Below are 24,013 nucleotides of genomic sequence, written 5' to 3'. Positions count from 1 at the left end.
ACGCCACTACTTTACTCTATGCGAGAAAAAGTCCAAGCTGCTTTGAAACGTAAAAGAGGCTATATACAAAATATTAGAACAGCCCCACTGAGTGCATGGGAGTCAAAACACATGGGTGGCATTACTAACACAAAATGCGCAAGTTCAGATCAACATATCAAATCTCCAACTCACAAGATATCATTTTTTGAACGTTAATGTTTCAATTGCTTCTCGACTTAGGGATGCATGGAGTAAAAACACACAGGCAAAATTTGTGGGAGAATGGGGTGTAGGGGTGAAGTACTCCGGTGAATTATTTACAAGTTAATTTTCTATTAATAGACGAAAGATGTCCTAGGGGTAATAATCCCCTAGAACTGGCGCTCTATGGCAGGGGCCTGACGCATGCGAGAAAAGCTGTTCGCTCGAAGCTGTGTGGGTATTCGTTAAGAGCTCTATATCGTCTCTTGCTTCTTTGTTGTCTCCGTTTTGCGAGGTATAGGCTAGGTAGGTGTCGAGCTCGACATGGCTTTCACCGCTACAAGGGCTGCTTTCGATGCGATATCGGCCATTGACTTCTCAATTGTCCGTGTTGTTATGGCTTCGATCGCTTTTAACTGGGCTTCGCTCCGGAGTGGCGGGGCCTCTGTCGAGGTAGATGAGACCACAGTTGTAGGGACGATATCATTGTTTGGTGAATTTGAAGTCGTAGACGTCGAGGGCAAACTTGTAGTGGCAACTGAAGATACAGTATTTGTCTCGGAGACAGGACTTGACGCTGTGGTATGATGTTCTAGACGGGCGATCAAGGCGTTACGGCGACCGCGAGTAGGTAACCCCTAGTAAACCCTTATCCGAGGCATCGCGAAATATGTAGATTTTATTTCCCTTTCTTTATCTTGCTCCTTTCCGAGTTCGTAGTGCTTGGTCTCGACGTTAGCATAGAGTAAATCTCCAACTCACAAGATATAATTTTTTGAAAAATTATCGACTAGACTCAGACTCTATATAAGGTATAGTTACTCGGCTTACTCCAATTATATCTGCTTAGGGTCATTGTAAATGAAAGGCCGTGACGACACGAAGATAAAATATGGGTTTGGCCAGTGTAGGCAGCGACTATACTAGTATGGCCTCACCTAAGTGACGTCACCCACCCGCTCTCAGTGAAATTTGTTGAAATATAAACGCACAAGTTCAACGATGATTTCTTCAAGAGAAAATTTTAATTAAAGTTTCTCATTATTAAGATTAAAATTGTTATTAAAATAAGTTTTGAAACTGGCTGTCAGAAAATTACGAAACACGCCGAAGTGCATGTCAACATGCACTAAGTTAAGCTTCAAACGCATGCCATGCATTCGTGCTATGGCATATAACAGCTCCGATGTCATTATTGCATTTGAGTATGCAAATATTTTTTCTGTTTTCATCTGCATTTTTGGTGTAATTGCCCATGTTTTCCTCATCGTTGCTTTTATCAAGGACCCTCTAAAATGCTTCAGGAACTCAGCAACATATCTCGTGGTAAACTTGGCTATCTCAGATCTCCTGTCCTGTCTTATCTCTTCGACTCTTTTCCTTTGGCGTTATTTCTTTGTCACCTGGACCTCGATTCTGCTGTTCCTTATTCATGTCACTATGGGTGCATCCGTTTTAACGATAACAGCAATTTCAATTGATCGATTTTTTCTGACCGTATATCCTATAAAATATCGCGTTTCGATGAACGGAAAACTTATCGTCGTATTGTCCGCTTGTACTTGGCTTATTCCTCCTGGACCTACAGCGAAGGTTTTTCTATTCCCTTCAGCCAACGCTAACGTTAACGTCATGGTATTGTTTGGCATGAACACTTTCGCGGGAACAGCAATCGTATTTTCAAGCGTTGTGTATGGATTCACATACTACAAGTTAAAAAAGCAGTCCAGAAACTTGGCTCTAGGAAATATTTCAAATCGACAGGAGCAGGCACGAGTTATAAAAGAAAAACAGTTCCTGAGAACGATTATTCTTATAGCTTGCATTCAAATCGCTTGTGTCGTTCCTAAGACGATTATGTTCAATGAATATATATTTGAAACATTGTTTACACACGGCCGTTTCGCTCTGATTTGGAGCCGTATTTTTGCTGTATTATTTGACGTCAATTTTTCTGTCAATCCTCTTGTGTACGTCTGGCGCTTACCAAATTATCGAAGAACGTTTTATTTACTGTATTGTTGTAGGCGCCAAGACAGATAAGGCCGAAGTTTGACACAATTAACGTGAGTATTTTGCATATCCTAGAGACATCCCGAAATAATGTACCGTAGTTTGAAAAACAATATCTCTATATTAATTCTTTTAAAGAATACAATTATAACATATAAAAATCTAAGTTAGTCTTTCCTCTAAATGATGAAAGTTATTTCATTTCGATAACTACACTCGATAAGAAGTGAATTGAATTGAATCAAACCGGAGTACCTTTTTTGGGACACCCGCGTTACTGTAAATTTTGACAGTTCTACAAAGGGTGATTTTTCAAGCATTCAGTTCATGTGATGCAGGAACAATCGGTAAATAGTTTCGTAAGTTTCTTTGAATGTAAAAAATATAGCATTGCATACATTGTGATAGGAAATTATTCATGTGTTTTTAAAAACTGCCGGAAGCATTAATTTGTATTAAAATAATATTTAGTATCTTGAATTATTATTTATCTTCTCAGGCTCACCTTAATTGCACAAGTACATGCAGCAGTGATAGGAGAGTAGAGAATAAATTTTGATCAACACTACTGCATTCGATTTAAATTAAGTGTTAAAGGGGAGATTTTAAATGAACAATTTTATTAATTACCAGGAGTGCACTGTGTATACTCCCACAACATTATGTGTCTTGTTGGACAAGACTAATGCTACGCGGTTGGAATAGGGAGGATAACACAATGTATTAGAATCTTACCAAGCGTCATGGACTGATGGACGTAATTTAATTATAGGAACCATGCTTCAAGCAAATTAATTGGATGGTTATGGTTCCCATGCAATGTGCAATACTAAATATTTCATCATTTTCCTTGAATGAGTAATTTAGCGCTATCCTTTGCCCCATAATACCATGTGGGTTGTGGTGATAGTAGAATTTTTTATCAGTTAGTTCATACTAATTTTATAAGGCAAGACTTCTGGAAACGGCAAGTTTCAAAGTCCCATTTGTTTTCTTCTTGTAAGGCCAATTTAGAATTTAAAGATAACGAATGGCATTGCAAGTCATGCTGACCGCTTTGCTATTTTAGAACTGTTATACATTTGTGCGTGCGTTTGTTAATTGTAGTTCTTGTGGCAATATAATAGTGAATTAAAGTTTGACATATGTCTAGAAAATAATAGACTGACTTATTATCGCATTTTATATTTTCATGATCATCAGAACTGATTCCGTCTCTTTAGCAGACTCATGCAGTAAATGTCAATGTGTTAAGCACGATAGATTTATTACATGCATTTACGAGTTATAAATAATAATTCATCTTCTGACAATATTAACACAAGCCGGTATGGCAGAAATCGAAGTAAGAATTTAATTAAAAATCTTTTAGTTCTATCTTTGGTGGGAAATTTTTTATTCACTAGCTCATGACTACATTCATAGCACGAATATTTAGCAGGTTACCTTAATACTCCCGCTGTCCTGCACCAGATCAGTGATAATGACATAACATACGAATATTATCTATCAGAAGTTAGTATAAAACCCAGTATATTTTTTTAAGTACACCAAAATTCAACGGATTAGACATTACTTACAGACAATCCTTAAAGGTCATTGAAAATGAAAGCTGTGACGGCACAAAGGATTAATAATGTCTTAATTGCTAGTGTATGTAGCGACACTAGACTTCAGCTACACTTTCCTCCCCAAGTCCCAACAGCATGCACGCTCACTCTGTGGTATGTTGAAATATGTGAAGTTGTAAACGCACAAGTTCAGCGTTATTTTAATTATGACAATAAGAGATTTTAATTAAAACCATGATGCAAATCGCTATTTCAATTAAAATTGTTATTAAAATAAGTTTTGAAGCTGATTGTATATAGTTGTGAGTGAAAAACTGAAACACATTAAAATATCAACATGCACTAAGCCTCAAGATACGAACAACATGCACACGTTATTCGTGCTATGGCAAATAACAACTTGAATAACTTCAGTGTAGACTCTGGACTGGAGTACTCAAGCATATTGCCTATTTCCCTATGCACGTTTGGTGTAATTGCTCATGTATTCCTCATCGTTGCTTTCATCAAGGATCCTCTGAAATGCTTCAGGAACTCAGGAACATATCTTGTGGGAAGTTTGGCTATCTCGGATCTCCTGACCTGTCTTTTCTCTCCCACTTTTCACTTCCTACGTCATTTTCCTAGCATTTGGCGCTCGATTTTGCTGTTCGTTATTCATGTTAGCATTGGCGTATCAATTTTTACGATAGCGACGATTTCAATTGATCGCTTTCTAATGATCGTATATCCCATAAAATATCGCGTTTTGATGAACGGAAAACTTATCGTCGTATGGTCGGCTTGTACTTGGCTCATTTCATCCGGACCTTCATTGAAGATTTTCCTATTCCCCTCAGCCAACGCTAACGTTGACGTCATGGTGTTGTTCGGCATGAACCTTTTCGCAGGAACATTAATTGTCTTCTCAAGCGTCATGTATGGGTTAACATATTATAAGTTGAAAAAGCAGTCCAGAAACTTGGCTCTGGAAAATATTTCAAATCGACAGGAGCAGGCACGAGTTGTGAAAGAAGAACATTTCTTGAGAACGATTATTCTTGTAGCTTGTCTTCAAATCGTTTGTATCGTCCCTGTAACGATTCTTTTCAAGTATCAGACACTTCTTATAGAAGACCCTTTCGTTCGGATTCTAGCTCATATTTTTAGTGGACTATTTTACGCTAATTTTGCTGTCAATCCTATGGTGTATGTCCTGCGTTTACCAAATTATCGAAGAACGTTTTATTCTTTGTACTGTCACAGGCGCCAAGACAGATGAGGCCGAAACCCCAATCATATTATGTAATGTTATAGACACGGAAATCATGAAAGAGCAATTTTGGTCATTTAGATGACCGCGTATAGCTATATATATCATTAGAAGAAACTTCGTTTTGAATGCATTGACATCCTCAGTTTGATTTCATGTCATCGCCTGAAAAATGCCTGGCGATGATTTCAAAATTGAGGATGAGATGTTTTTCTCTCTGTCGAGTACACGAACCCGATTAATTCGGTTTTCCATAAGATTGAAATTTTCATTTTTTACAATTATATAATAACGTTAAGAATTCAAACATTTTCATTGGTCGAGAGCCATGATCTATAAGAGAATAGACACGGATGACGTCACAGATAATTTTAACGAGTAAGATCAGTCATCTCTAGTTTTATTTTTGTCAGCTAATTACATTTTAGCACGTGTCTTAAACTAGCCAATAGCATATCTCCAATTCTATAGAACATGTACGCTTGATATCTGCAAAATTTTGATCCATTGGATCCGGGAAACATTGCATTAATTAATTTATTTAAAGTCATATGACTACTAATAAACCAATCATATTCAAAATACACAACACCTATATAACTGGCAAATCCTAATGTAAAACTGTATAGCTAGAATGTTCCGTTCCAAAAACTGAATTTGTGTGGGTGTGTGTGTGATAACAATAAATTATAAATAACACTCAAATATTGAATTTTCTCAAAAGCTAAAGCCACTACTAGCCACTACAAACGCTTTCAAAAATTGCTCCATGTCCTTGCAGTTTTTAGGCCATCCGAAAAGATATTCGACTTATTATTTAACTTCCAGAAAAACGTCCTGAAGTTTTTTGATCTGAAATTCAGTTGGTTGATTCATAGTCAATGTTTATTCAAAATTTCACAGCATGTTTTTGCTGTTGGCTCTAAGCAATTCGATTTCTTCTGCATCGATCTTATTTCTAAAAACCCTCCTCGTGCGGCCGTGCTTAATTTATTACTTATTTGTTTCTACCGTATTCAATCCAGTTTGTTTCAGAGGTATTTTCAATACCTTTCTTCAATATAAAAATAAATAATATTTTAATTAAACATAACCTGTTTAGTTCTAATTGCTGCATACATTTTTCAGTTTAAAAAAACAGGGTTTTTCCATTCCTTATAATTATCATAGATCTTGATTAAAACTTTTCAACAGTCCCCACGATATTTTTCGTGGATCGTCTGTAAATGCGAGATAATATAGTGATAGATATAAGTCCTATAACGACTGGCGTATAGGACTTATATACGGATATATTATATTTGACAATTAAAATGAATCAAATGAAATTCGACAACTTCGATTAAAGAATGAGATTTTGATTTTTGAATTCATTTGAACCACTGTCCACTTGAATACACCTTGTATATATCTCTTGACTGAATCGGTCATGCCACGTTTGAAGATTTGACTTTACTTTAAGCTGCATGGCTATGTTACATCGCGGTGCAATTTTTCTTGCAACTTGCAATGCAATTCTACCTTGAAGAGATGGAAAGGTTGGTAAAGAGTCTTCAAAATGTAAGTGTAAGAGACGTCACGGAGTGTAATAAAGGCAGAATTATATGGTAGTTGCTAAATTTACATCTCTCAAAAGAAGAATTGCATCGTAAGTTGCAGGAAAAATTGCACCGTGTAACAGGACCTTAAATATACTTTGCATTATTGACGGAGCAAATTGCAGAATGTCGATATAGAAAATAACTAAGGACATAATGATGAAAATAGTGTGTCTATAATAGGGAATCGTCTTTAAGGTATATTGCATAGAGGATATGATATTTGTTAGCTACCCATGCACTAGCTGCAAAAGGCCGTTGCGTGATATGGTTGCGCCTGAGCTACAGTAATACAGTGAAAATTGGAAACGTTTGCACTTTTTATTATTATCATTTAAAGTACAGGCTATATATAACATCTAGCTATGTATGTAACGTTTTAGGTTTCGATTCGTTTCAGCTCATAGACGACTTGAGCAGTCATTGTATAAATAAAATGTTTCCTGGAAACAAGACTATAAAGGATGCATGACATTAAGTACCTCATACTCTATACGATGCAAGTTTATGAAATCAAAATTTATTTTCATTAAAGGCCTGAAAATGCGAAAAGAGTTCAAACGGTAAAACACTTGTAGTTAGGCTACACATGCAGACTTTGCAGTCTATTTATATACCAACGCTAAAATTTTCTGTCCATAACTTCATCGCATAATTCTTTTCCGCCGCATCCGGCCAGCTTTACAACAATACAGTAAATAAAACGTTTTCCGATAATTTGGTAAACGCCATACGTACACGACTGGATTCATGGCGAAATTAATGTAAAATAATACACCAAAGCAAAATTTCAAAATCCGTGCGAATTGACCAACTTGAAGTAAAGCTTGAAATGTGTGATGACTTGTAAATATCGTCGCAGGAACGACGCAAAAGACTTGAACACATGCTATTAGAATAATCGTTTTTAGGAAATGCTTTTCTTTTATAAATCTTGCCTTCTCTTGTCGATTAGAGATACTTCTTAATGCAAAGTTTTCGGACAGCTTTTTCAACTTAGAGTATGTTAACCAATACATCACCCCAGAAAATATAATTACAGTTGCCACAAAATAATTCATGAACATCAATGCCACTTCTTCGAATGATGGGAAAATGAACGTTTTCGCAGGAATTGCGGAAGATATAAGCCAAGTACATGCCAACCATACGACGAGAAGTTTTCCTTTCATCAAAACACGATATTTTATTGGATATACGATCACTAAGAAGCGATCAATTGAAATCGCTGCTATTGTTAAAATAGATACGCTGACACTAACAAAAGAGACAAGCGGCAGAACCGAATACCATGTGACGGATAAATGACGCCGAAAGAATAAAATCGGGGAGAGAAGACAGTTAAGTAGATCCGAAATAGCCAAATTTACCACGAGATATGTTCCCGAGTTCCTGAAGCATTTCAGAGGGTCCTTGATGAAAGCAACGATGAGGAATACATGAGCAAGTGCACCGAAACCGCAGATGGAAAGTGGCATTGCCAGTATGCCTGCGTACTCCATTCCAATCAAGACATCGGAGTTGTTATTTGCCATTGCTCAAATTTTTAGCCTACTGTATTGTCACTTCGGTGTATTTTGTATTTACAACATGGATTTCAAAATTAAATATTTTTAATAACCATGCATTTTCAATTTGAATAATGAAAAGTTTTAATAAAATAATCTTCTTGTAAAACGAGAATGCATTTATGAATTACAACGACTTAAAGAGTTATAGCGTACTGCTGTTGAGAGGAAAGCTATGTATAGCTGAATTCCTGGGCTATAGATTTGTAGGACTTAGTCGCCACCTATATATTCACATTGCCAGATACCATTCCTAATTTCCGCTTCGTCTCAGCCTTCGTTTTCTCTAACTTCTGTTAATTCAGAAAAATATTTTTATTGTAACTTATACAAGTTCTTAATCAAGTTTTTTTTTAATTTTCAAACTGTTGATAAGCGGTGTTTTTAGAAATCAGCAGCGGGCGAAATCTATAGCCTTTCTTGCAATCTGATTGGCTGTACGTAGCAGCGAGCGGATATCATAGCAATACTTTTTTGTTTTCCTAAATATTTATTCACCAATTTTTAACTAGTTTATACATTCCTTGCATTATCGATTAAATGGTTTCATGTACGACTAAATGGTAATCACGCGATAAAAGTATATATTTCAGTAAATTAAACGAATGAGGTTTTATTAATAATTGGTCTGACTACATAAAACGGACTTATAATATTATACATTGCATGTATATTACATAAAGTCGAATTTAAGGAAATAAATATTATTCAATATTACTGAGGGAAATATTTCTTTATTATATATTATTATAAATTATATATTATAATTTGTTGACTGAAAGCATAAAACGTACGCTATAATTTAAAACATAATAATAACATTTTCGCGCTTCTTTCTTCCCCCTTAAATCTCGCGATTAGCGTGGCTTTCACGAGTAATATTCACCTCTCCAGCGATGAATAAGAAGCGGCCGCTGTTGTGAAGGACTGCAGAAATTAATATAGACCATTTGAATTTGAGGTATATAACATTGCCTTATATCCCGGTATAAGTGGGTGTGCTAAATAATGCATATAATTATTTCCACTGAACATAGAAGTGATGCCGGAAGGTTTTTGACTGGATAACAGTCGGTTGAAATGATAAAATGATATTATGATAGGTAGATCAGTATGAATGGGTCCTCACGATCGACTTCCTCACAATTATAAGCACATTGTACATGTTTAGTGCAGTTACTGTGTTCCGCATATTACGTATATCCTCCCCACTCGATAAATGTTTTTTACTATATTTGAACTGTTTTACCGCTGCCCAGCATTACAACAATACAGTAGATAGAATGTTTTACGATAGTTTGGTAAACGCAATACGTACACCACGGGATTCACAGCAAAATTGAGGTAAAATAGTCCGGCAAAAATATGGGTCAAAATCCGGGCAAATGAGCCGTCTATACGCAAAGCTTGAAATGTCCGATGGTTGAAAAATACCGTCGATGGCACGATACAAACTATTTGAATACAAGCTATGAAACTAATCGTTCTCAAGAAACGTTTTTCTTTCATAACTCGTGCCTGCTCCTGTCGATTTGAAATATTTTCTAAAGCCAAGTTTCTGGACTGCTTCTTCAACTTATAGCATGTCAACCCAGACATCGCGCCTGAAAACAGAATTACTGTTGTCCCAGAATAATTCATAATAAGCGAAGACACGCCGACATAGCCAGTTGTAAAAGTGAGGGAAATCGTAGCAGCCGAAACCGAAATGAGCCAAGTACAAGCTAACCATGCAACGATAAGTTTTCCTTTCATGAAAACCCGATGTCGTATGGGATATACGATCATTAGAAACCGATCAATTGAAATTTCTGCTACCGTTAAAATTGATACGCTAAAGCTAACTAGATTAGCGAACAGCAGGGCCGAGCGCCAAGTAATCGGTAAAAGACGGAGAAAGAATAGAATTGGATAGATAAGACTGGCCAGAAGATCCGAAATAGCCAAATTTACTACAAGATATGTTGCTGAGTTCCTGAAGCATTTCAAAGGATCTTTTATGAAGGCAACGATGAGGAATACATGAGCTAGTACACCAAGAACGCAAATGGAAACAGGCAAGATGCTTGAGTATTTTAGTCCAATGAAGACATCGGCGGAGCCGTTATTTGCCATTTGCTATAGTGTTGACATTTCGAGGTGTTCTGTATTTCTTTGCTTTCATGCAAAACTCTTTCTAATAACAGTTTTAAATTAAAAAAGAAAGTTTTAATCAAATCTTCACTATATCAATATAGGTGAACCATCATGACGTGATAGAGGAAATATTTTATTGCAGCCATTTGCCAATATTGATACAAGTCTTTTATAATATACTAAATGTTCTTATACTAATATAGTCTAATATTCCTTCATTCACTAAGGTATACATTATTGTGCTACATAAGACGTTGGCGATAAGGCCTAAGAGGTTGAGTATTCTCTCGGCGAGAAAACTGAACGATTAGAGTGCAGTAATATTGTGCGATAGTAATATTTTTACGTGTCACCATATATTTATTTATGAAACATAATACATTATTGACAAAATAGGAGTTTTAATATATTTTTTAAATTAGTGCAAAACTTCTCGGTATTGATGGGTATGGTATATGACATGTATTATATATATAGTTATAGACAAAGAGCTGATAGAGGTTTTAAGCTGTTTAAGCTGTAAACGTTATAAACTGCACATGTTTCAATGATTTGATAAGAAACTTTAACATTAAGAAACAAACATTATTAAGAAACAAACGGGTCGTTTTCAGCTACTACATAAAAATCGGTTACTAGAAAGAGCTAGAACGCGGAGCCGTCTTCGGATAGGGGTTGACTGTTTAGCCAGAACACATTAGATATAGAAAATCGATAAAGATCGAGGCAATTTTTCGTCCAATAAAGCGCCTGTATACGAGACTGATAGAGTGATAGTTTATGTGTAAGATAAAAATCTGGCGTTAGCGTTGTGTAAAAGCCCTCCCTTTCATAATTCCGTATATACTTGGATGAAAAAATTTAGCCGGTGCAAGACTGAAAAGTATATATCAATGAGAGTAGTTCGTTCAGACATGCAGTTAGGCTGTTATACGTTGACTTCGCATTTTCTTTTCTCTCGGCAAAACTTTCTGAGATATCTTCGCTGTTCTACCGCTGTCCAGCCTTACAAGAATACAGTAAATAAAACGTTTTACGATAATTCGGTAAACGCAATACGTACACCACAGGATTCACGGCAAAATTGGCGTGAAATAATGTAGCAAAAATGTTGATAGGAATCAGAGAAGATTGATCAATTGTGGGGGAAGCTTCTAGTGTTCGAGAATTAGAAAATATTGCCGAAGGCACGACACAAACGATTTGAATACAAGCTATAAGACTAATCGTTCTCAAAAAGCGTTTTTCTTTCATAACTCGTATATGTTCCTGTCGATTTGAAATATGACCTAGAGCGAAGTTTTTAGTCTGTTTCATGAACTTATAGCATGTTAACCCATACATCACGCTTGCAAATAGAATGACTGCTGTCGCAAAATCTCTCAAGATATGCAAAGGAAGGTCAACACCGTTCATTGTAGAAGGGAAAAAAACCGGCGCGGCAATTCCGGTGGAAATGAGCCAAGTGCAAGCTAACCATACGAAGATGACTTTTCCTTTCATCAAAACACGATGTTTTATGGGGTACACGGTCATTACGAACAGATCGATGGAAATTGCCGCTATCGTTAAAATCGATGCGCTAATGCTAACAAGGCTGGCGAACACTGTTGGCAAGGTTAGAAACTCAAAGCACCAAGGGTCTGCCAGATCACGCTGTAAAAAAATTATTAGAGAGGTAAGACTGGTCAGGAGATCCGAAATGGCCAAATTTGCCACGAGATATGTTCCTGAGTTTCTGAAGCATTTCAGAGGGTCCTTGATGAAAGCAACGATGAGGAAGACGTGAGCAAATACACCAAAAATGCAAATGAATACAGGCAAAATGCTTGTGTACCCCAGTCCAGAGTCTCCAGCAAGGACATCGGAGCTGTTATTTGTCATAGCGCAAATTGTCTTCCTTCGTACTTAGTATCGACATTTCAGTGTGTTTTGTATTTTGCTGAAATAATTAAGTTTCAAAACGTATATGTAATAATTAGGAAATTTATTTAAATAATGGAAGTTTTAATTAAAAGAGTTCTCTTAATTTAGCCACAAGTATCGCTGAATCAAATATCGCTGAATGAAGTGGTGTCCGCATGTGCATATTAATCAAATTAATTTTTGTGACGTCCGAGCCTCTTCTTTTCCAGCAATAGCAATGATCTAGCTTCACAGACGCAGTTGGACGAAAAAATTATTAATATTACAAGTTTAATAACTGAGACTAACTTTTAACAAGACGGTAGAAAGAACAGTCAGTAAATTTATGCATGCATGCATAAGATAATATTCACACCCAAATTATGCTTCACGCTATCTAGAAGCTCTACTTTTTGAAAGCAAAATTTTATGTCTTTCAATGCAAGCCATTAGCTAGTATAGTAAACTTATTCGAGTTTTTATAACTCTAGTCGTAATTTTTCAGCTTTTGATAAATTAGAAACCCAGTTTAAACTTATATTAAAGACTTTTTCATTCTGAGTCTGTCTGAGTGATATTATCCAATGTTGAGTGGAATTGTCATTTTCATAACTATATTGTTCGTATAGAAATTGCATTCGTTCATTCGACCAGATTAAAATATTGTTACGTGTCACTCGCTATATGCAAAATAGAATATGTAAAAATGTTAAAATGAAATTTTAAAACTGTAAAGTAGGCCTAAAAGAACGGAAATTATCGTATTTATCAATCAAGCAAGATATTGGGTTTATAGTTGTGAAAAGCATTTATACGTTGTTCAAAGGGTCTGACTGGAATCAGCTTCCCGTCCGATTCAGTGGGAAATAGATAATGCTGAATCTTAAATGATTTAAATCTTATTCAGACATCTTTCATAATTATAATGAATAACGTGAACTCAAATCAGGAAGTCATCGAAAGGGAAATAACACAGGACTCCAGTCTGGATTCCACTTTGGAACCATGCACAACTTCTTTAATAGAGGAAGATTTGAAAAAAAATCTATCCAATGTCAAACCGTATACCGCTAAAGTTATACGAAATGAGGTAGAAACAATTGCAATTTTCCGGATTCATCTTAAGAGTGAAGCTAGTGTTCAAGCCTGTTGCTAAAAAAGTCCAAAACTACTTACTCGATAAAAAATTTCTTCAAAAGGTCTTAGAGGAGGCATTTATCTCTATTTACACTTTTATCAGTCAAAGATTAGGCCAACACCTTTATCACAGCTTTAAGGAAAACATCAAGTTAAGAAAAAGTTAGAAAAAAAGCACATTTACGCATGACTGCAGTTACTTTATTCACTATACATGTAATTCAACATTTCAAGTTTGGTCGTATATTATCCTACTACCTTCCAGCTTTACAACAATACAGTATACAAAATGTTTTCTGATAATTTGGTAGGCGCAATATGTACACCATAGGATTCACAGCAAAATTGAGGTAAAATAGTCCAATATTATGTAATGGGTTATCCTCTCGCGGAGCGTGAAATTGCTGATAGTTGTAAAATATTATCGAGGGCACGATGCATACCATTTGAATACAAGCTATGAAACTAATCGTTCTCAAGAAACGTTTTTCTTTCATAACTCGTGTCTGTTCCTGTCGATGTGAAATACTTTCTCGAGCCAAGTTTCTGGACTGTTTCTTCAACTTAAAGTATGTCAACCCATACATCACGCACGAAAATATGATTGCTGTTATTTCAGAGAAATGCTTGATATGTACTGTCAAGTCGTTGAGCGAATTGCGGATGAAAACCTCTGAGGATATTCCGGAAAGAATAAGCCATATGCAAGCGGACCATACGACGATAAGTTTCCCTTTCATGAAAACGCGATATTTCATGGGATATACGATCAGTAGGAAGCGATCAATTGAAATTGCTGCTATCGTTAAAATGGACACGCCAACGCAAACGTGCTTGACAAACAGCAGAATCAAGTGCCAAGTGACGAGGATATGACGCTCCACAAGAGAGGCAAGACAGAACAGAAGATCAGAAATGGCCAAATGTCCTACAAGATATGTTCCTGCGTTTCTGAAGCATTTCAGAGGGTCCTTGATGAATGCAACGATGAGGAATACATGAGCAATGACACCAAAAATGCAGATTGAAGATGGCAATATATTTGCGTACTTCATTTCCAATCGAATCAAGACATCGGAGTTGTTATTTGCCATAGTTAGAATTTATATATAATAGACTTGCATGCGTTGGAGAGAAAGTGTTAACCCATTTTGCAAGGGGTGTTTTTTATTTAACTGCATTATTTTTACGAATTTTTAATAAAAATTAATGAATAGGTTTTAATTATATATGCATGCATTGCCCCTAGATTTAAGTATCGAAATTGTTTTGGCCATGTACAGATATGTAGGATGAGGAAATATGCCTGAAAATATTCCTCTCATCAAAATGCGATATTTCATGGGATATATGCGGTCATTAAGAAGCGATCAACTGAAATGGTGGCTATCTTTAAAATGGTCACGCCAATGCAAACATGCATGATTTTGGGAAAATTGCAGAACCGATTCCCATATGGAAGTGCGGCAATCCACAAGGCAGCAAGAGCTAGCGGGCTATGACAGGTTAAGAGATCCGAAGCAGCCAAATTTTTAACAAGATATGTTCCAGTGAGTTTTTGAGGCATTTAAGAGGGTCCTTGATGAGAGCAACGATGAGGAATACATGAACAATGACACCAAAAATGCAGATGGAAATTGGCAATATTCTCGCGTGCTCTCTATTTCCAATCCAGTCAAGACATTAAAGTTGTTATTCTCCATAGTTCAAATAGACAGGCGTTGGAAGCGAAGTGTTTTGCATGAGCTGTTTTTTATTTCGCTTCATTTAGTTTTAAAACATTCTCATTAAAGTATAATTTAAATTTAAATATTAAAAGTTTTGCATCTATAACATTGAAGCGTTGTTTGCATTCGAATTCGTTAAACGTGCAGATAGACGATACCGGATATGCCCAGGTTTTGGAATTCAAGGACATCCGAATTGTTATTTGCCATAAGTGATATTTGAGTCTTTCTTAATCCACTGTATTTGTTTTAAAACCTTTTTACAAACCGTTTTCAAATAACAGAGACATTTAATTAAAAAACGTTTCTGTATATTATTTTTGCGGTAGCTCAAACTAGATGTCATTTATTAAGGTATTTGCACCTTTACATGCTTTACACTTAAAATTGCACTGAACGATTAATTATGCATGCATAGATATAAAGTCCTGAAGACATTCAAGAGAACATCATTAATAATTACTTTTGGTAATATTTCTGCAGTTCAGGTTTCAGAAAAGCCTATTATTGATGTCCATAAATATCCGGTTGTCTTCAAAATATCCGACAATAGTGCCAAAAAGTTCAAGCATTTATTAAATTTCATATAGGAATGTGTAAATAATGAAAATATCATTAAGAAAGTAAAAAATAAACCTGTCAGAACTAACTGCGAAGTGAACGAATATAATCAGTTTGATCAGTTTAATAAGTGTGATGTGGGAAAAAGGTGACTAAATCATATATAAACTATAGTATATAGTATATTATATGCATGGTTTATACTCCATTGTAGTATTTTTGAATATAGTATTAGTGATACATTTCGAAGCCGTACTAGTTAATTAATCTGTAAAATATAAATTGCAAATAAAAAGCAGTTTTTTTCTCAAAATTTCGTTATCTCAAGATTTGTCGATTTCTTGTATATCGGTTTGACGGATTGCGCTAAATGCATGTTTCGCAAGTTGCACTTCACAGGAGTGACACCATGCAGCCCGTAACGGAAAAGGTGTAAAGAACCTAATGGGTTTGAGCCGCTTTACCTTATAGCGCTAGAATTTGATTGCAAAAACTGGAGAAATGGCTACAGATTGCAGGGTCTGCTTTATTGTTAAATTTCATTTAAAGAACGGAAGAATAATCCAAAATACAGAAAGTGCGATTATTCTTGAAATTAAGAAGTGAGGTTGTAATCATGTTTTAGCCTTTAGGCCTTGCAGTGCATATATATTGCGGTTCTACCGTCTCCCATTCTTGCAACAATATAGTAAATAAAATGTTTTTCGATAATTTGGTAAACGCAATACGTACACCACAGGATTCACAGCAAAATTGAGATGAAATATTCCAATGAGAATGTAGATCGTAATCATAACTGATGGGCTATTTAAAGTTTGAAATCTATGATGGTTGAAAAATATCGACGTGGGCACGACACAAACCATTTGAATACAAGCTATGAAACTAAGCGTTCTCAGGAAACGTTTTTCTTTTATAACTCGAACCTGCTCCTGCCGACTTGAAATATTTTCTAGAGGCAAGTTTCTGGACTGCTTCTTTAAATTATAGTATGTCAACCCATACATAAAGCATGAAAATAAAATTATTGTTGCACTAAAAAGATTTTTGAAATAAGATAACACGTTTTTAAATGAAGGATGCATGAAAACGTCGAAAGTAAGACCAAAAGAAATAAGCCACGTAAAAGCTATCCATACGACGATACGTTCTCCTTTTATAAAAACCCGATGTTTTATTGGATATACCGCCATTAGGAAGCGATCAATTGAAATCGCTGCTGTCGTTAAAATGGACACAGCGATGCTAACACGCTCGGCAAACCTTATAATCTTGTGCCATGTGCCCAGGTCAAGGGAATGACGCGACAACGGAGAGATAAGACAATAGAGGAAATCTGAAGTGGCTAAATTTCCAACAAGATATGTTCCCGAGTTCCTGAAGCATTTCAGAGGGTCCTTAATGAAAGCAACGATGAGCAATACATGAGCAATTACACCAAAAATACAGACTGTATAAGGTAATATGGTCATCAGGTTTTTCAATTCAAGGACATCGGAGTTGTTATTTGCCATAGTTTTGAATGCCGTGCGTCTTCAGAATCGTATACAGAATCGAACCTTATTTTCATAACAAAGAGATTTCAGATGGCGATTCTTAATTAAAAAACACTTTTGTATACTCATCCCCTATATATAGGGACAATTACTAAACGCCATTGATAAGACTGAGTTGTTTCGACATTTGGAAATTACACTGTCACTTAACGAGTAACTGTTGTTAATAAACAAGAAAATTAAAACTTATATTAAATGAGCTGAAGTGTATTTTTCGATTCTGAGTTAGGGATAGGGCTATCGTGTGCGACAGTTTGAATCTTGCTATTTTACAGAGCCTTACCGTACCTTGCCTTGCCCTTTGATCACATATAGCTATCAAAATATTTTCAAACTTTCCGACTTTCAAATATATTGCCGAATATTGCCATAAAACATGGGACGGCAGCTCACGGCGTTACTTGAGGGTGTCAGGGTGTCAAGTGATCGGGGCCCCCTGACAAAAATTACCATAAAAAATATTAGTACGCGCGGTCATGTTGTGAAATTTATTAGATGATGAGTTGGAAATTTTACTTTTATTAAGATAGTGGATATATGTATTTCGGACATATTTAACCAGTGGGATTACGGACAACAGTTTAAGGGCAGGTCCAGGAGTTTTTTTATTCGGTTTTCAAACATCCGCATTATGTGAAAACATAAACAACCTTACGTCCAAAGTTACTCAGTCTTTAATGAAATCGACTGTCCTGAGTAATACGGAAATCTATGACTTTCCTTCCGTGTTGTCTATATATACTACTCTAAACATCCTGCTTTAACTGTTTATGACTAACGAGCTCGAGGTGCATCAGTTTCAGTCATTATTTATTTTTGCCCCTTAAAAAAGACTTGTTATTTTACGGCACGAGCGAGGCTATAAAATGAGTTAAAGACTTTTAAGTGACAAGGCTTTTTTAAAACTCCGAAAACAAAATCTACGACCTCACAGATTTACAACAATACAGTAAATAAAATGTTTTCCGATAATTTGGTAAACGCAATACGTACACCACAGGATTTACAGCAAAATTGAGGTAAAATAGTCCAGCAAGAATGTGGATCGAAATCCAAACTGACGGGCTACTCAGCGGCAAATCTTGAAGTTTTTGGTAACTGAAAAACACCGTCGAGGGCACGATACAAACGATTTGGATACAAGCTATGACACTAATCGTTCTCAGGAAACGTTTTTCTTTCATAAGCCGTGCTTGCTCCTGTCGATGTGAAGTGTTTTCGGCCAGGGCAAAATTTTTCGTCTGTTTCTTCAACTTATAGTATGTTAACCCATACATCACGCATGAAAATATAATTACTGCTGTCGCGAAAAGGTTAATGATATAGAATGGCACGTCTTTTAATGAAGACATGATGAAAACATCTAAAGAAAATGCAGAAGAAATAAGCCAAATGCAAGCTATCCATACGGCGATATATTTTTCCAACATAAAAACGCGATATTTTATGGGATATACGGCCATTAGGAAGCGGTCAATTGAAATTGTCGCTATCGTGAAAATAGATACGCTGATGCCAATATGCCTGGAGAACTTCACGACTGAGCCCCAAGTGGAAGTGAAGTGACGTGAAAGAGAGATAAGACAGGCCAGGAGATCCGAAACAGCCAAATTTCCCACAAGATATGTTCCTGAGTTCCTGAAGCATTTCAGAGGATCCTTGATGAAAGCAACGATGAGGAATACATGAGCAATTACACCAAAAACGCTGATGGAAGCAGGCAATATGGTGATATAATTCAACTCGGAAGTATCGGACTTGTATATATTTGTCATTTTCGCGGGAATGGAGCGAATGGTTCGCTTTAACCTTGCTTCAATGGAAATATTATTTCTCAGTGTAATAAAAATTTTTAATTAAAAACCCATATATTATACAATTTATATTTATCCTCGTAAATAAAATTATTGAATGTCATTTTTATGCATGGATTTAGGCAGCTTAACATATATCGCGATTGTTTCGGTGGACATGCAGCTCAAACGCGTTATGAAATAAATTTGCCGCTCAATCGCCTTATGAAATAATACGTATTTTCGAGATTTCACTCACATATTTTGTGCTGATTAAGATTCAACAAATTTTTGCTAATGAAGATTTCGCATAATATCATTCATACAAAGCTCCAGGTCAAAAGTGCTACAAAAAAATTAGGTTGTAAAAAATAATTTATTCATTTTCAACGCAGGCGGGACTAATTTGAAAAACAAAACGGAAAGATTTAACTAGATAACACTGATCGAACCATGATTATAGGAAGTCGAGATCCACTGAACACTCCAATTGCGAGATATCGTCTAAATAAAAATAAAACAAAACAACATCCAAGATTCAGTGCTCTGATCAGCTTGATGTGCGACTGATCTATAGTACTATTCGCCCGTTTTTTTGGCAATTTAATTTTTTTCAAATGGCCTAGCTTGCATGCGTATAGTACTGACAATTTTCGATACTTTATAGCGTACAAGGAATTAAGAAAAAGGGAATATTGAAACTCAAAACTATAGCGACATCCATTATTTCTTCATTTTGTTACAAACCTTCTAGTTTCAACATGTAGTTAATAGCATCTTTGACCACGTCGTTCGTTGAAGACTCTCTATGAAGAAAAGTTTATGAGTGCATAAAGTTTCTGAAAAAAGGGATAGCGAAAATTTCGTCATCCACAAAAGGAGTAATAACCTAGTATTTTCCATGCCAACGTTTCCTTGAGGTTTTAATGTCGCATCACTGTTCGGGGCATGCTTGACTGCGGACAGCTCTGTGAAATCAAACCAATGCAAGTTATATAATATTAAAAGGCCTTACCAATAGTAAGCATGCATGTAAATTTTTACGGAGTGGGGTTTTGAAGCCGTTGCAACTTCGTTACAAAATGTAGTGCTTCATATTTATTTACCTCTCTTATCAAAATTATATTCATCGCGCAAGATCTTCTCCATTTCTTCAAGTTCTCGCTTAATGGAAATGCCACAGTCTTCTTCTATATCCTCTACAACGATTGAAAAAAAAACATCATTGATGAATATTCTGCTTAGGAAACTGACCACAAAGTAGGCTAAAAACACCATTTTCGGCTCCGATCTCTTGATGTACATATCAAAAGTTTCATATTACACCTAATATCAATTAAAGATCTTATACACGCTAAAATAATTTCTTGCAGTAAATGCATATAATAACACTGCGTTCCTTTTACCTTCAGTTGGCACAAATTGTGGAGAATTAGGATTGGAACTTGGAACATATTCAATACCAGAAATTTTGCATAGTTCATGTTGTTGTGCATGATCACTGTACGCAGAATGTTCTTGAGGTTCATATGTCGGACTTTGGCAGGTATTATTCAAAGTAATGTTACACCCTTGTTCCTCTGAGGTTACGGTTTTTCTAGTAGATTCTCTACTGGCACCTGTTTCATGATCTATGGCATTATTTGATTCGCGAAAGCTTAAAGACCTGCTTGGTAATCCGGAAGATGAATTTACTGTAGTATCAGACTGACAAGTATTTGCTAGAGTAACTGCATCAACATGTTCTTCTCTTGAAAATTTTCCTGGCATAAAATTACCCTTTTCCATATTTTTGTGAGCCAAAGGATTTGTGTGATATGGTTCAACCTCTATCACAGGAGGGATACCATCTTCATGATTATCAGTTTCTGCAGTGTTAGAACTATAATTTGCCAGAGAAATTACATCTGCAACTTGAAACCGCGGCACAGCCTGATCTATATTCATGTTGTTATCCATTGGCTTCTCTTCACTGAAAGGAAGAAGTGGTGGAATAAACCATTGACTTTTTCTCAACTTTCTATCCTTTGATGGTGGACACGGAACAATATTTTGTTTTTCCATCTCAATATTACTGCCAGTCACGTCTATAACAACAGGATATGCACAGGTGATCAGAGACGTGTTAGATGTGAAATCAGATCCACTTGATCGAATTGTTTCCTGTTTATTCCATTTTCTTTTTCTGTCTTTCCTTGATGACATTACTTCCTCAGTCGATGCTTGAGGTAAATGGAGCGATTGTTCTTCCGGGTCGCTTCCTTTACTAATCATATTTTTGAGAGAAACATTAAATTTCATTGATTCTAAAGACTTCCTTGGTCTACCTCTCTTTTTGGATGGACGTAGGTTTGACTGTGCCTGACATTCCTTTTGGGCGATGTTTGATATTGACATTCCTTTTGGGCGATATACTACAAAATGAGCTTTATTTGTTTAAGGGTTTCACATGTTTTTGCCGGTTCCATGCATTTAATTGTAATTAGGGAAATTTTCTTTCACGAAATTATAGCACTCGAGGCATATGGATTATGTTTTTAGAGCAAAATGTAAATTTTAGTGAAATCGTGCTAAAATTTTAGCTTATTGAAGGAAGATTACACTTCTTATTTCTACTTGAACTCAACCAGACTCTGATATTGGTGATGAGTATAAGACCCATATTGCACACCTTGTGCATTTTTCACTTTCCAATACAATTCAAAATCAAGCAGATTCCTGAAAAAAAAAGAAACATTACTTTATGTAGTAGTAATTTGTTGGAGATTAAACCAGTGCTGCTTGCTGCAGAAGTACTTGTGTCAGTAATAATAGAAACATAGCTACTGTAAGCTACTGTATGTTTCGGGCCAACGTGTTGAATGTTATGCGGCCCGCAGAACAGGAATGATTGTATTAATACCTTTCATAAAATTGCTTTAAAACATGGCCACTTGGTCTGTGGCGCAATTGAACATCTTTTCCTATCAGACCTTCCCACAGGGTTAGCCACATTTGTCTTCTACACACCTATATAAGGCTAAATGTCTGAATTTTTTGCATCTATATAATACAAGTCAACAGTAATTCAGTACACATTCATTCTCGATAAACAGTTTTATTCGGTATGGAAGGCAGGTACTTTTAATTGTGCATCACAAAGTTGCAAACAACGTATACCACAGGCACAGTAAACATAAGGTGACGTACTTTTAAACTAACGATTATCTTTCGAGAGATTGTTTGTCTCCTCCGAATTTTACCTCAGTAAAACCTCCATGGTTTTTCACTGCCTGAAATATTTTGAAAAGGCCAATTTTCTTTCCACCCCAGACTGGGGATTGTGCCTTATCAACATCCACGCCGCTTTCAATAGTAAAATTTTTAAATTCTTGAAAAAATCTCGCTTCTTCGTTATTCTAAAAAAAATCTTTTGCATGTTGAAATATAATACTGAATTGGCATATTACCTTTCTTTCTCCATATCATACCTTTGCGTTTTTCGTGTTTACATTTTTTTCTTTTGGTTTAATATCAGATCGGGTACCTGTCGTACAAATAAGCCTTACTCAGTATGCCTTTTTAAAAACGAATTTCAAATGTCAAGATTATCTTAGTTGGATGTGTTTATCGATTAAGTTCAATCTACAAGTCTGAAAAACTTAATGTAGTATATATTCATCTCATTATTTTGGTATACATGCAGCCAGTGGCGCCAACAATGCCAAATTCTTTTTTCGGGTAATCGAAAAGGAAGATTGTCCATACACTGCGTATGGGCAAAAATGTCGGAGGAAAGCAAGCGTTGTTCAAGCACACGTTGAGATAAAGAGACCTCAAATCGATTGTTGAAAATATAAATTTGATAAATACTTGCACCCTCTTTCGAGTCCTTTGCTTCTACACAGGGATACTTGAAAACGCATTTTTGAAGTCTTTCTTCACATGTCAAAGGTAAACTCCTGAGTGCATCTTCCATTGCTACATCGTATGCTTTCTTCCACTTTGATTTACTCGTCGACGTCGTATTGTTTTCATTGTAAGGGAAAACATTATCTGACTTGATCCACGCATGACTTCTTGGTTGACCAAAAAACTCCACATGAATATGAGTGAACTCTTCCTCTTCGTCGTTATCATTCAACACGGCATCGTAATATTCATTGCACTCTGGATCAGGTGTAATGAAAGCTGGCCATCTATAAAATTCATAACTCAAAGCCCGTTACTATCAAACATATTTTGCGAAAGTGATTAGTGATCAGGGGAAGGGGTGAGGGTTTACTGCACTGCAGTGAAACACAATTACATACACTGATACATTACAGTGTTTTTTGCAGGAGAAATCGAGAAAACTCTTTGACTTTTTATACTTTTTCAGTACAAACATTGGAGAGTTTTTTCATTTTTTAAACTCATCGAGTACAAATAATTTAATTACTGACGTACGTACGTGGAAAATCCTGTCATTTTCGCCATTATGATATCACCTTTTTCATACGGAAATTTCGTTATGACAATCTTTTTTCCACGCGGTGCGTTAAGTTTCTCTTCAGGCAAACAGCATTTGTTGTAAGACTCGTCTTCGTTCATGTCGCATGTCCATGGAATATCTGAATATTTCGCTGCAATTTCTTCTTGAACAACCCTCCATTTTCCACACGAGTCTTTGCTGCATTGAATCCAAGTTCTTTTGCATTCCATTGTTTTATTGTCTAAGTTGCTTTTGTTTTCTCTTGGTCTGTTTTCCCGGTTCATAATAAATTTTACGGACAAATGTGGCGGGAATGGGCGGGAAACGATAGTGTGGCGAATGTTTACGAGCATTCACGACACGAAACAATCGGTAATCTTGCTGTATGATTTTCTTCTTGTTATACCACAATATGACAGTAAGTGACACTACCCAGTACCATTGACCAGTACCTACAGTGGGTTATTGGTTACCAGTGTTGGTTACACCCACTGGTTACACCCTGCCCAGTTCCTGACCCTGCCTCGTCCCCAGGCGCTTGAATAATAAAAAGAAAAAGA

General features: G+C 36.1%; 4 protein-coding genes across 4 annotated transcripts; 1 reads left to right on the top strand and 3 right to left on the bottom strand.

Annotated features, from left to right (window-relative positions):
- Positions 1 to 1,548: 1,548 nt before the first annotated feature.
- On the top strand, positions 1,549 to 2,226 carry LOC114521029 (lysophosphatidic acid receptor 4-like). The gene has a single exon (XM_028541422.1). The coding sequence runs from the start codon at positions 1,624 to 1,626 to the stop codon at positions 2,224 to 2,226; it is 603 nt and encodes a 200-aa protein (XP_028397223.1). The 5' UTR covers positions 1,549 to 1,623.
- A 9,085-nt stretch (positions 2,227 to 11,311) lies between these two features.
- On the bottom strand, positions 11,312 to 12,205 carry LOC114520928 (delta-type opioid receptor-like). The gene has a single exon (XM_028541280.1). The coding sequence runs from the start codon at positions 12,203 to 12,205 to the stop codon at positions 11,312 to 11,314; it is 894 nt and encodes a 297-aa protein (XP_028397081.1).
- A 1,412-nt stretch (positions 12,206 to 13,617) lies between these two features.
- On the bottom strand, positions 13,618 to 14,457 carry LOC114520871 (melanocortin receptor 5-like). Its single transcript, XM_028541218.1, has one exon. It carries the CDS (start codon positions 14,455 to 14,457, stop codon positions 13,618 to 13,620), a length of 840 nt encoding a protein of 279 aa, XP_028397019.1.
- Positions 14,458 to 19,432: 4,975 nt separating this feature from the next.
- On the bottom strand, positions 19,433 to 23,902 carry LOC114520839. The gene is made up of 11 exons (XM_028541180.1): positions 23,433 to 23,902; positions 22,853 to 23,178; positions 22,471 to 22,526; positions 22,243 to 22,398; positions 21,903 to 22,009; positions 21,672 to 21,718; positions 20,407 to 21,414; positions 20,107 to 20,199; positions 19,890 to 19,968; positions 19,748 to 19,806; positions 19,433 to 19,504 (listed from the first exon to the last, which is right to left on the bottom strand). The coding sequence occupies exons 1-11, from the start codon at positions 23,804 to 23,806 to the stop codon at positions 19,458 to 19,460; spliced, it is 2,352 nt and encodes a 783-aa protein (XP_028396981.1). The 5' UTR covers positions 23,807 to 23,902; the 3' UTR covers positions 19,433 to 19,457.
- Between the last annotated feature and the right edge of the window lie 111 nt (positions 23,903 to 24,013).

Source organism: Dendronephthya gigantea, unplaced genomic scaffold, assembly GCF_004324835.1.
Source record: "Dendronephthya gigantea isolate DGI-Jeju-01 unplaced genomic scaffold, DenGig_1.0 000000F, whole genome shotgun sequence".
Lineage (NCBI taxonomy): Eukaryota > Metazoa > Cnidaria > Anthozoa > Malacalcyonacea > Nephtheidae > Dendronephthya > Dendronephthya gigantea.
Note: the sequence above shows the minus strand (reverse complement) of the source record. Positions and strands in the feature narration are given on the sequence as shown.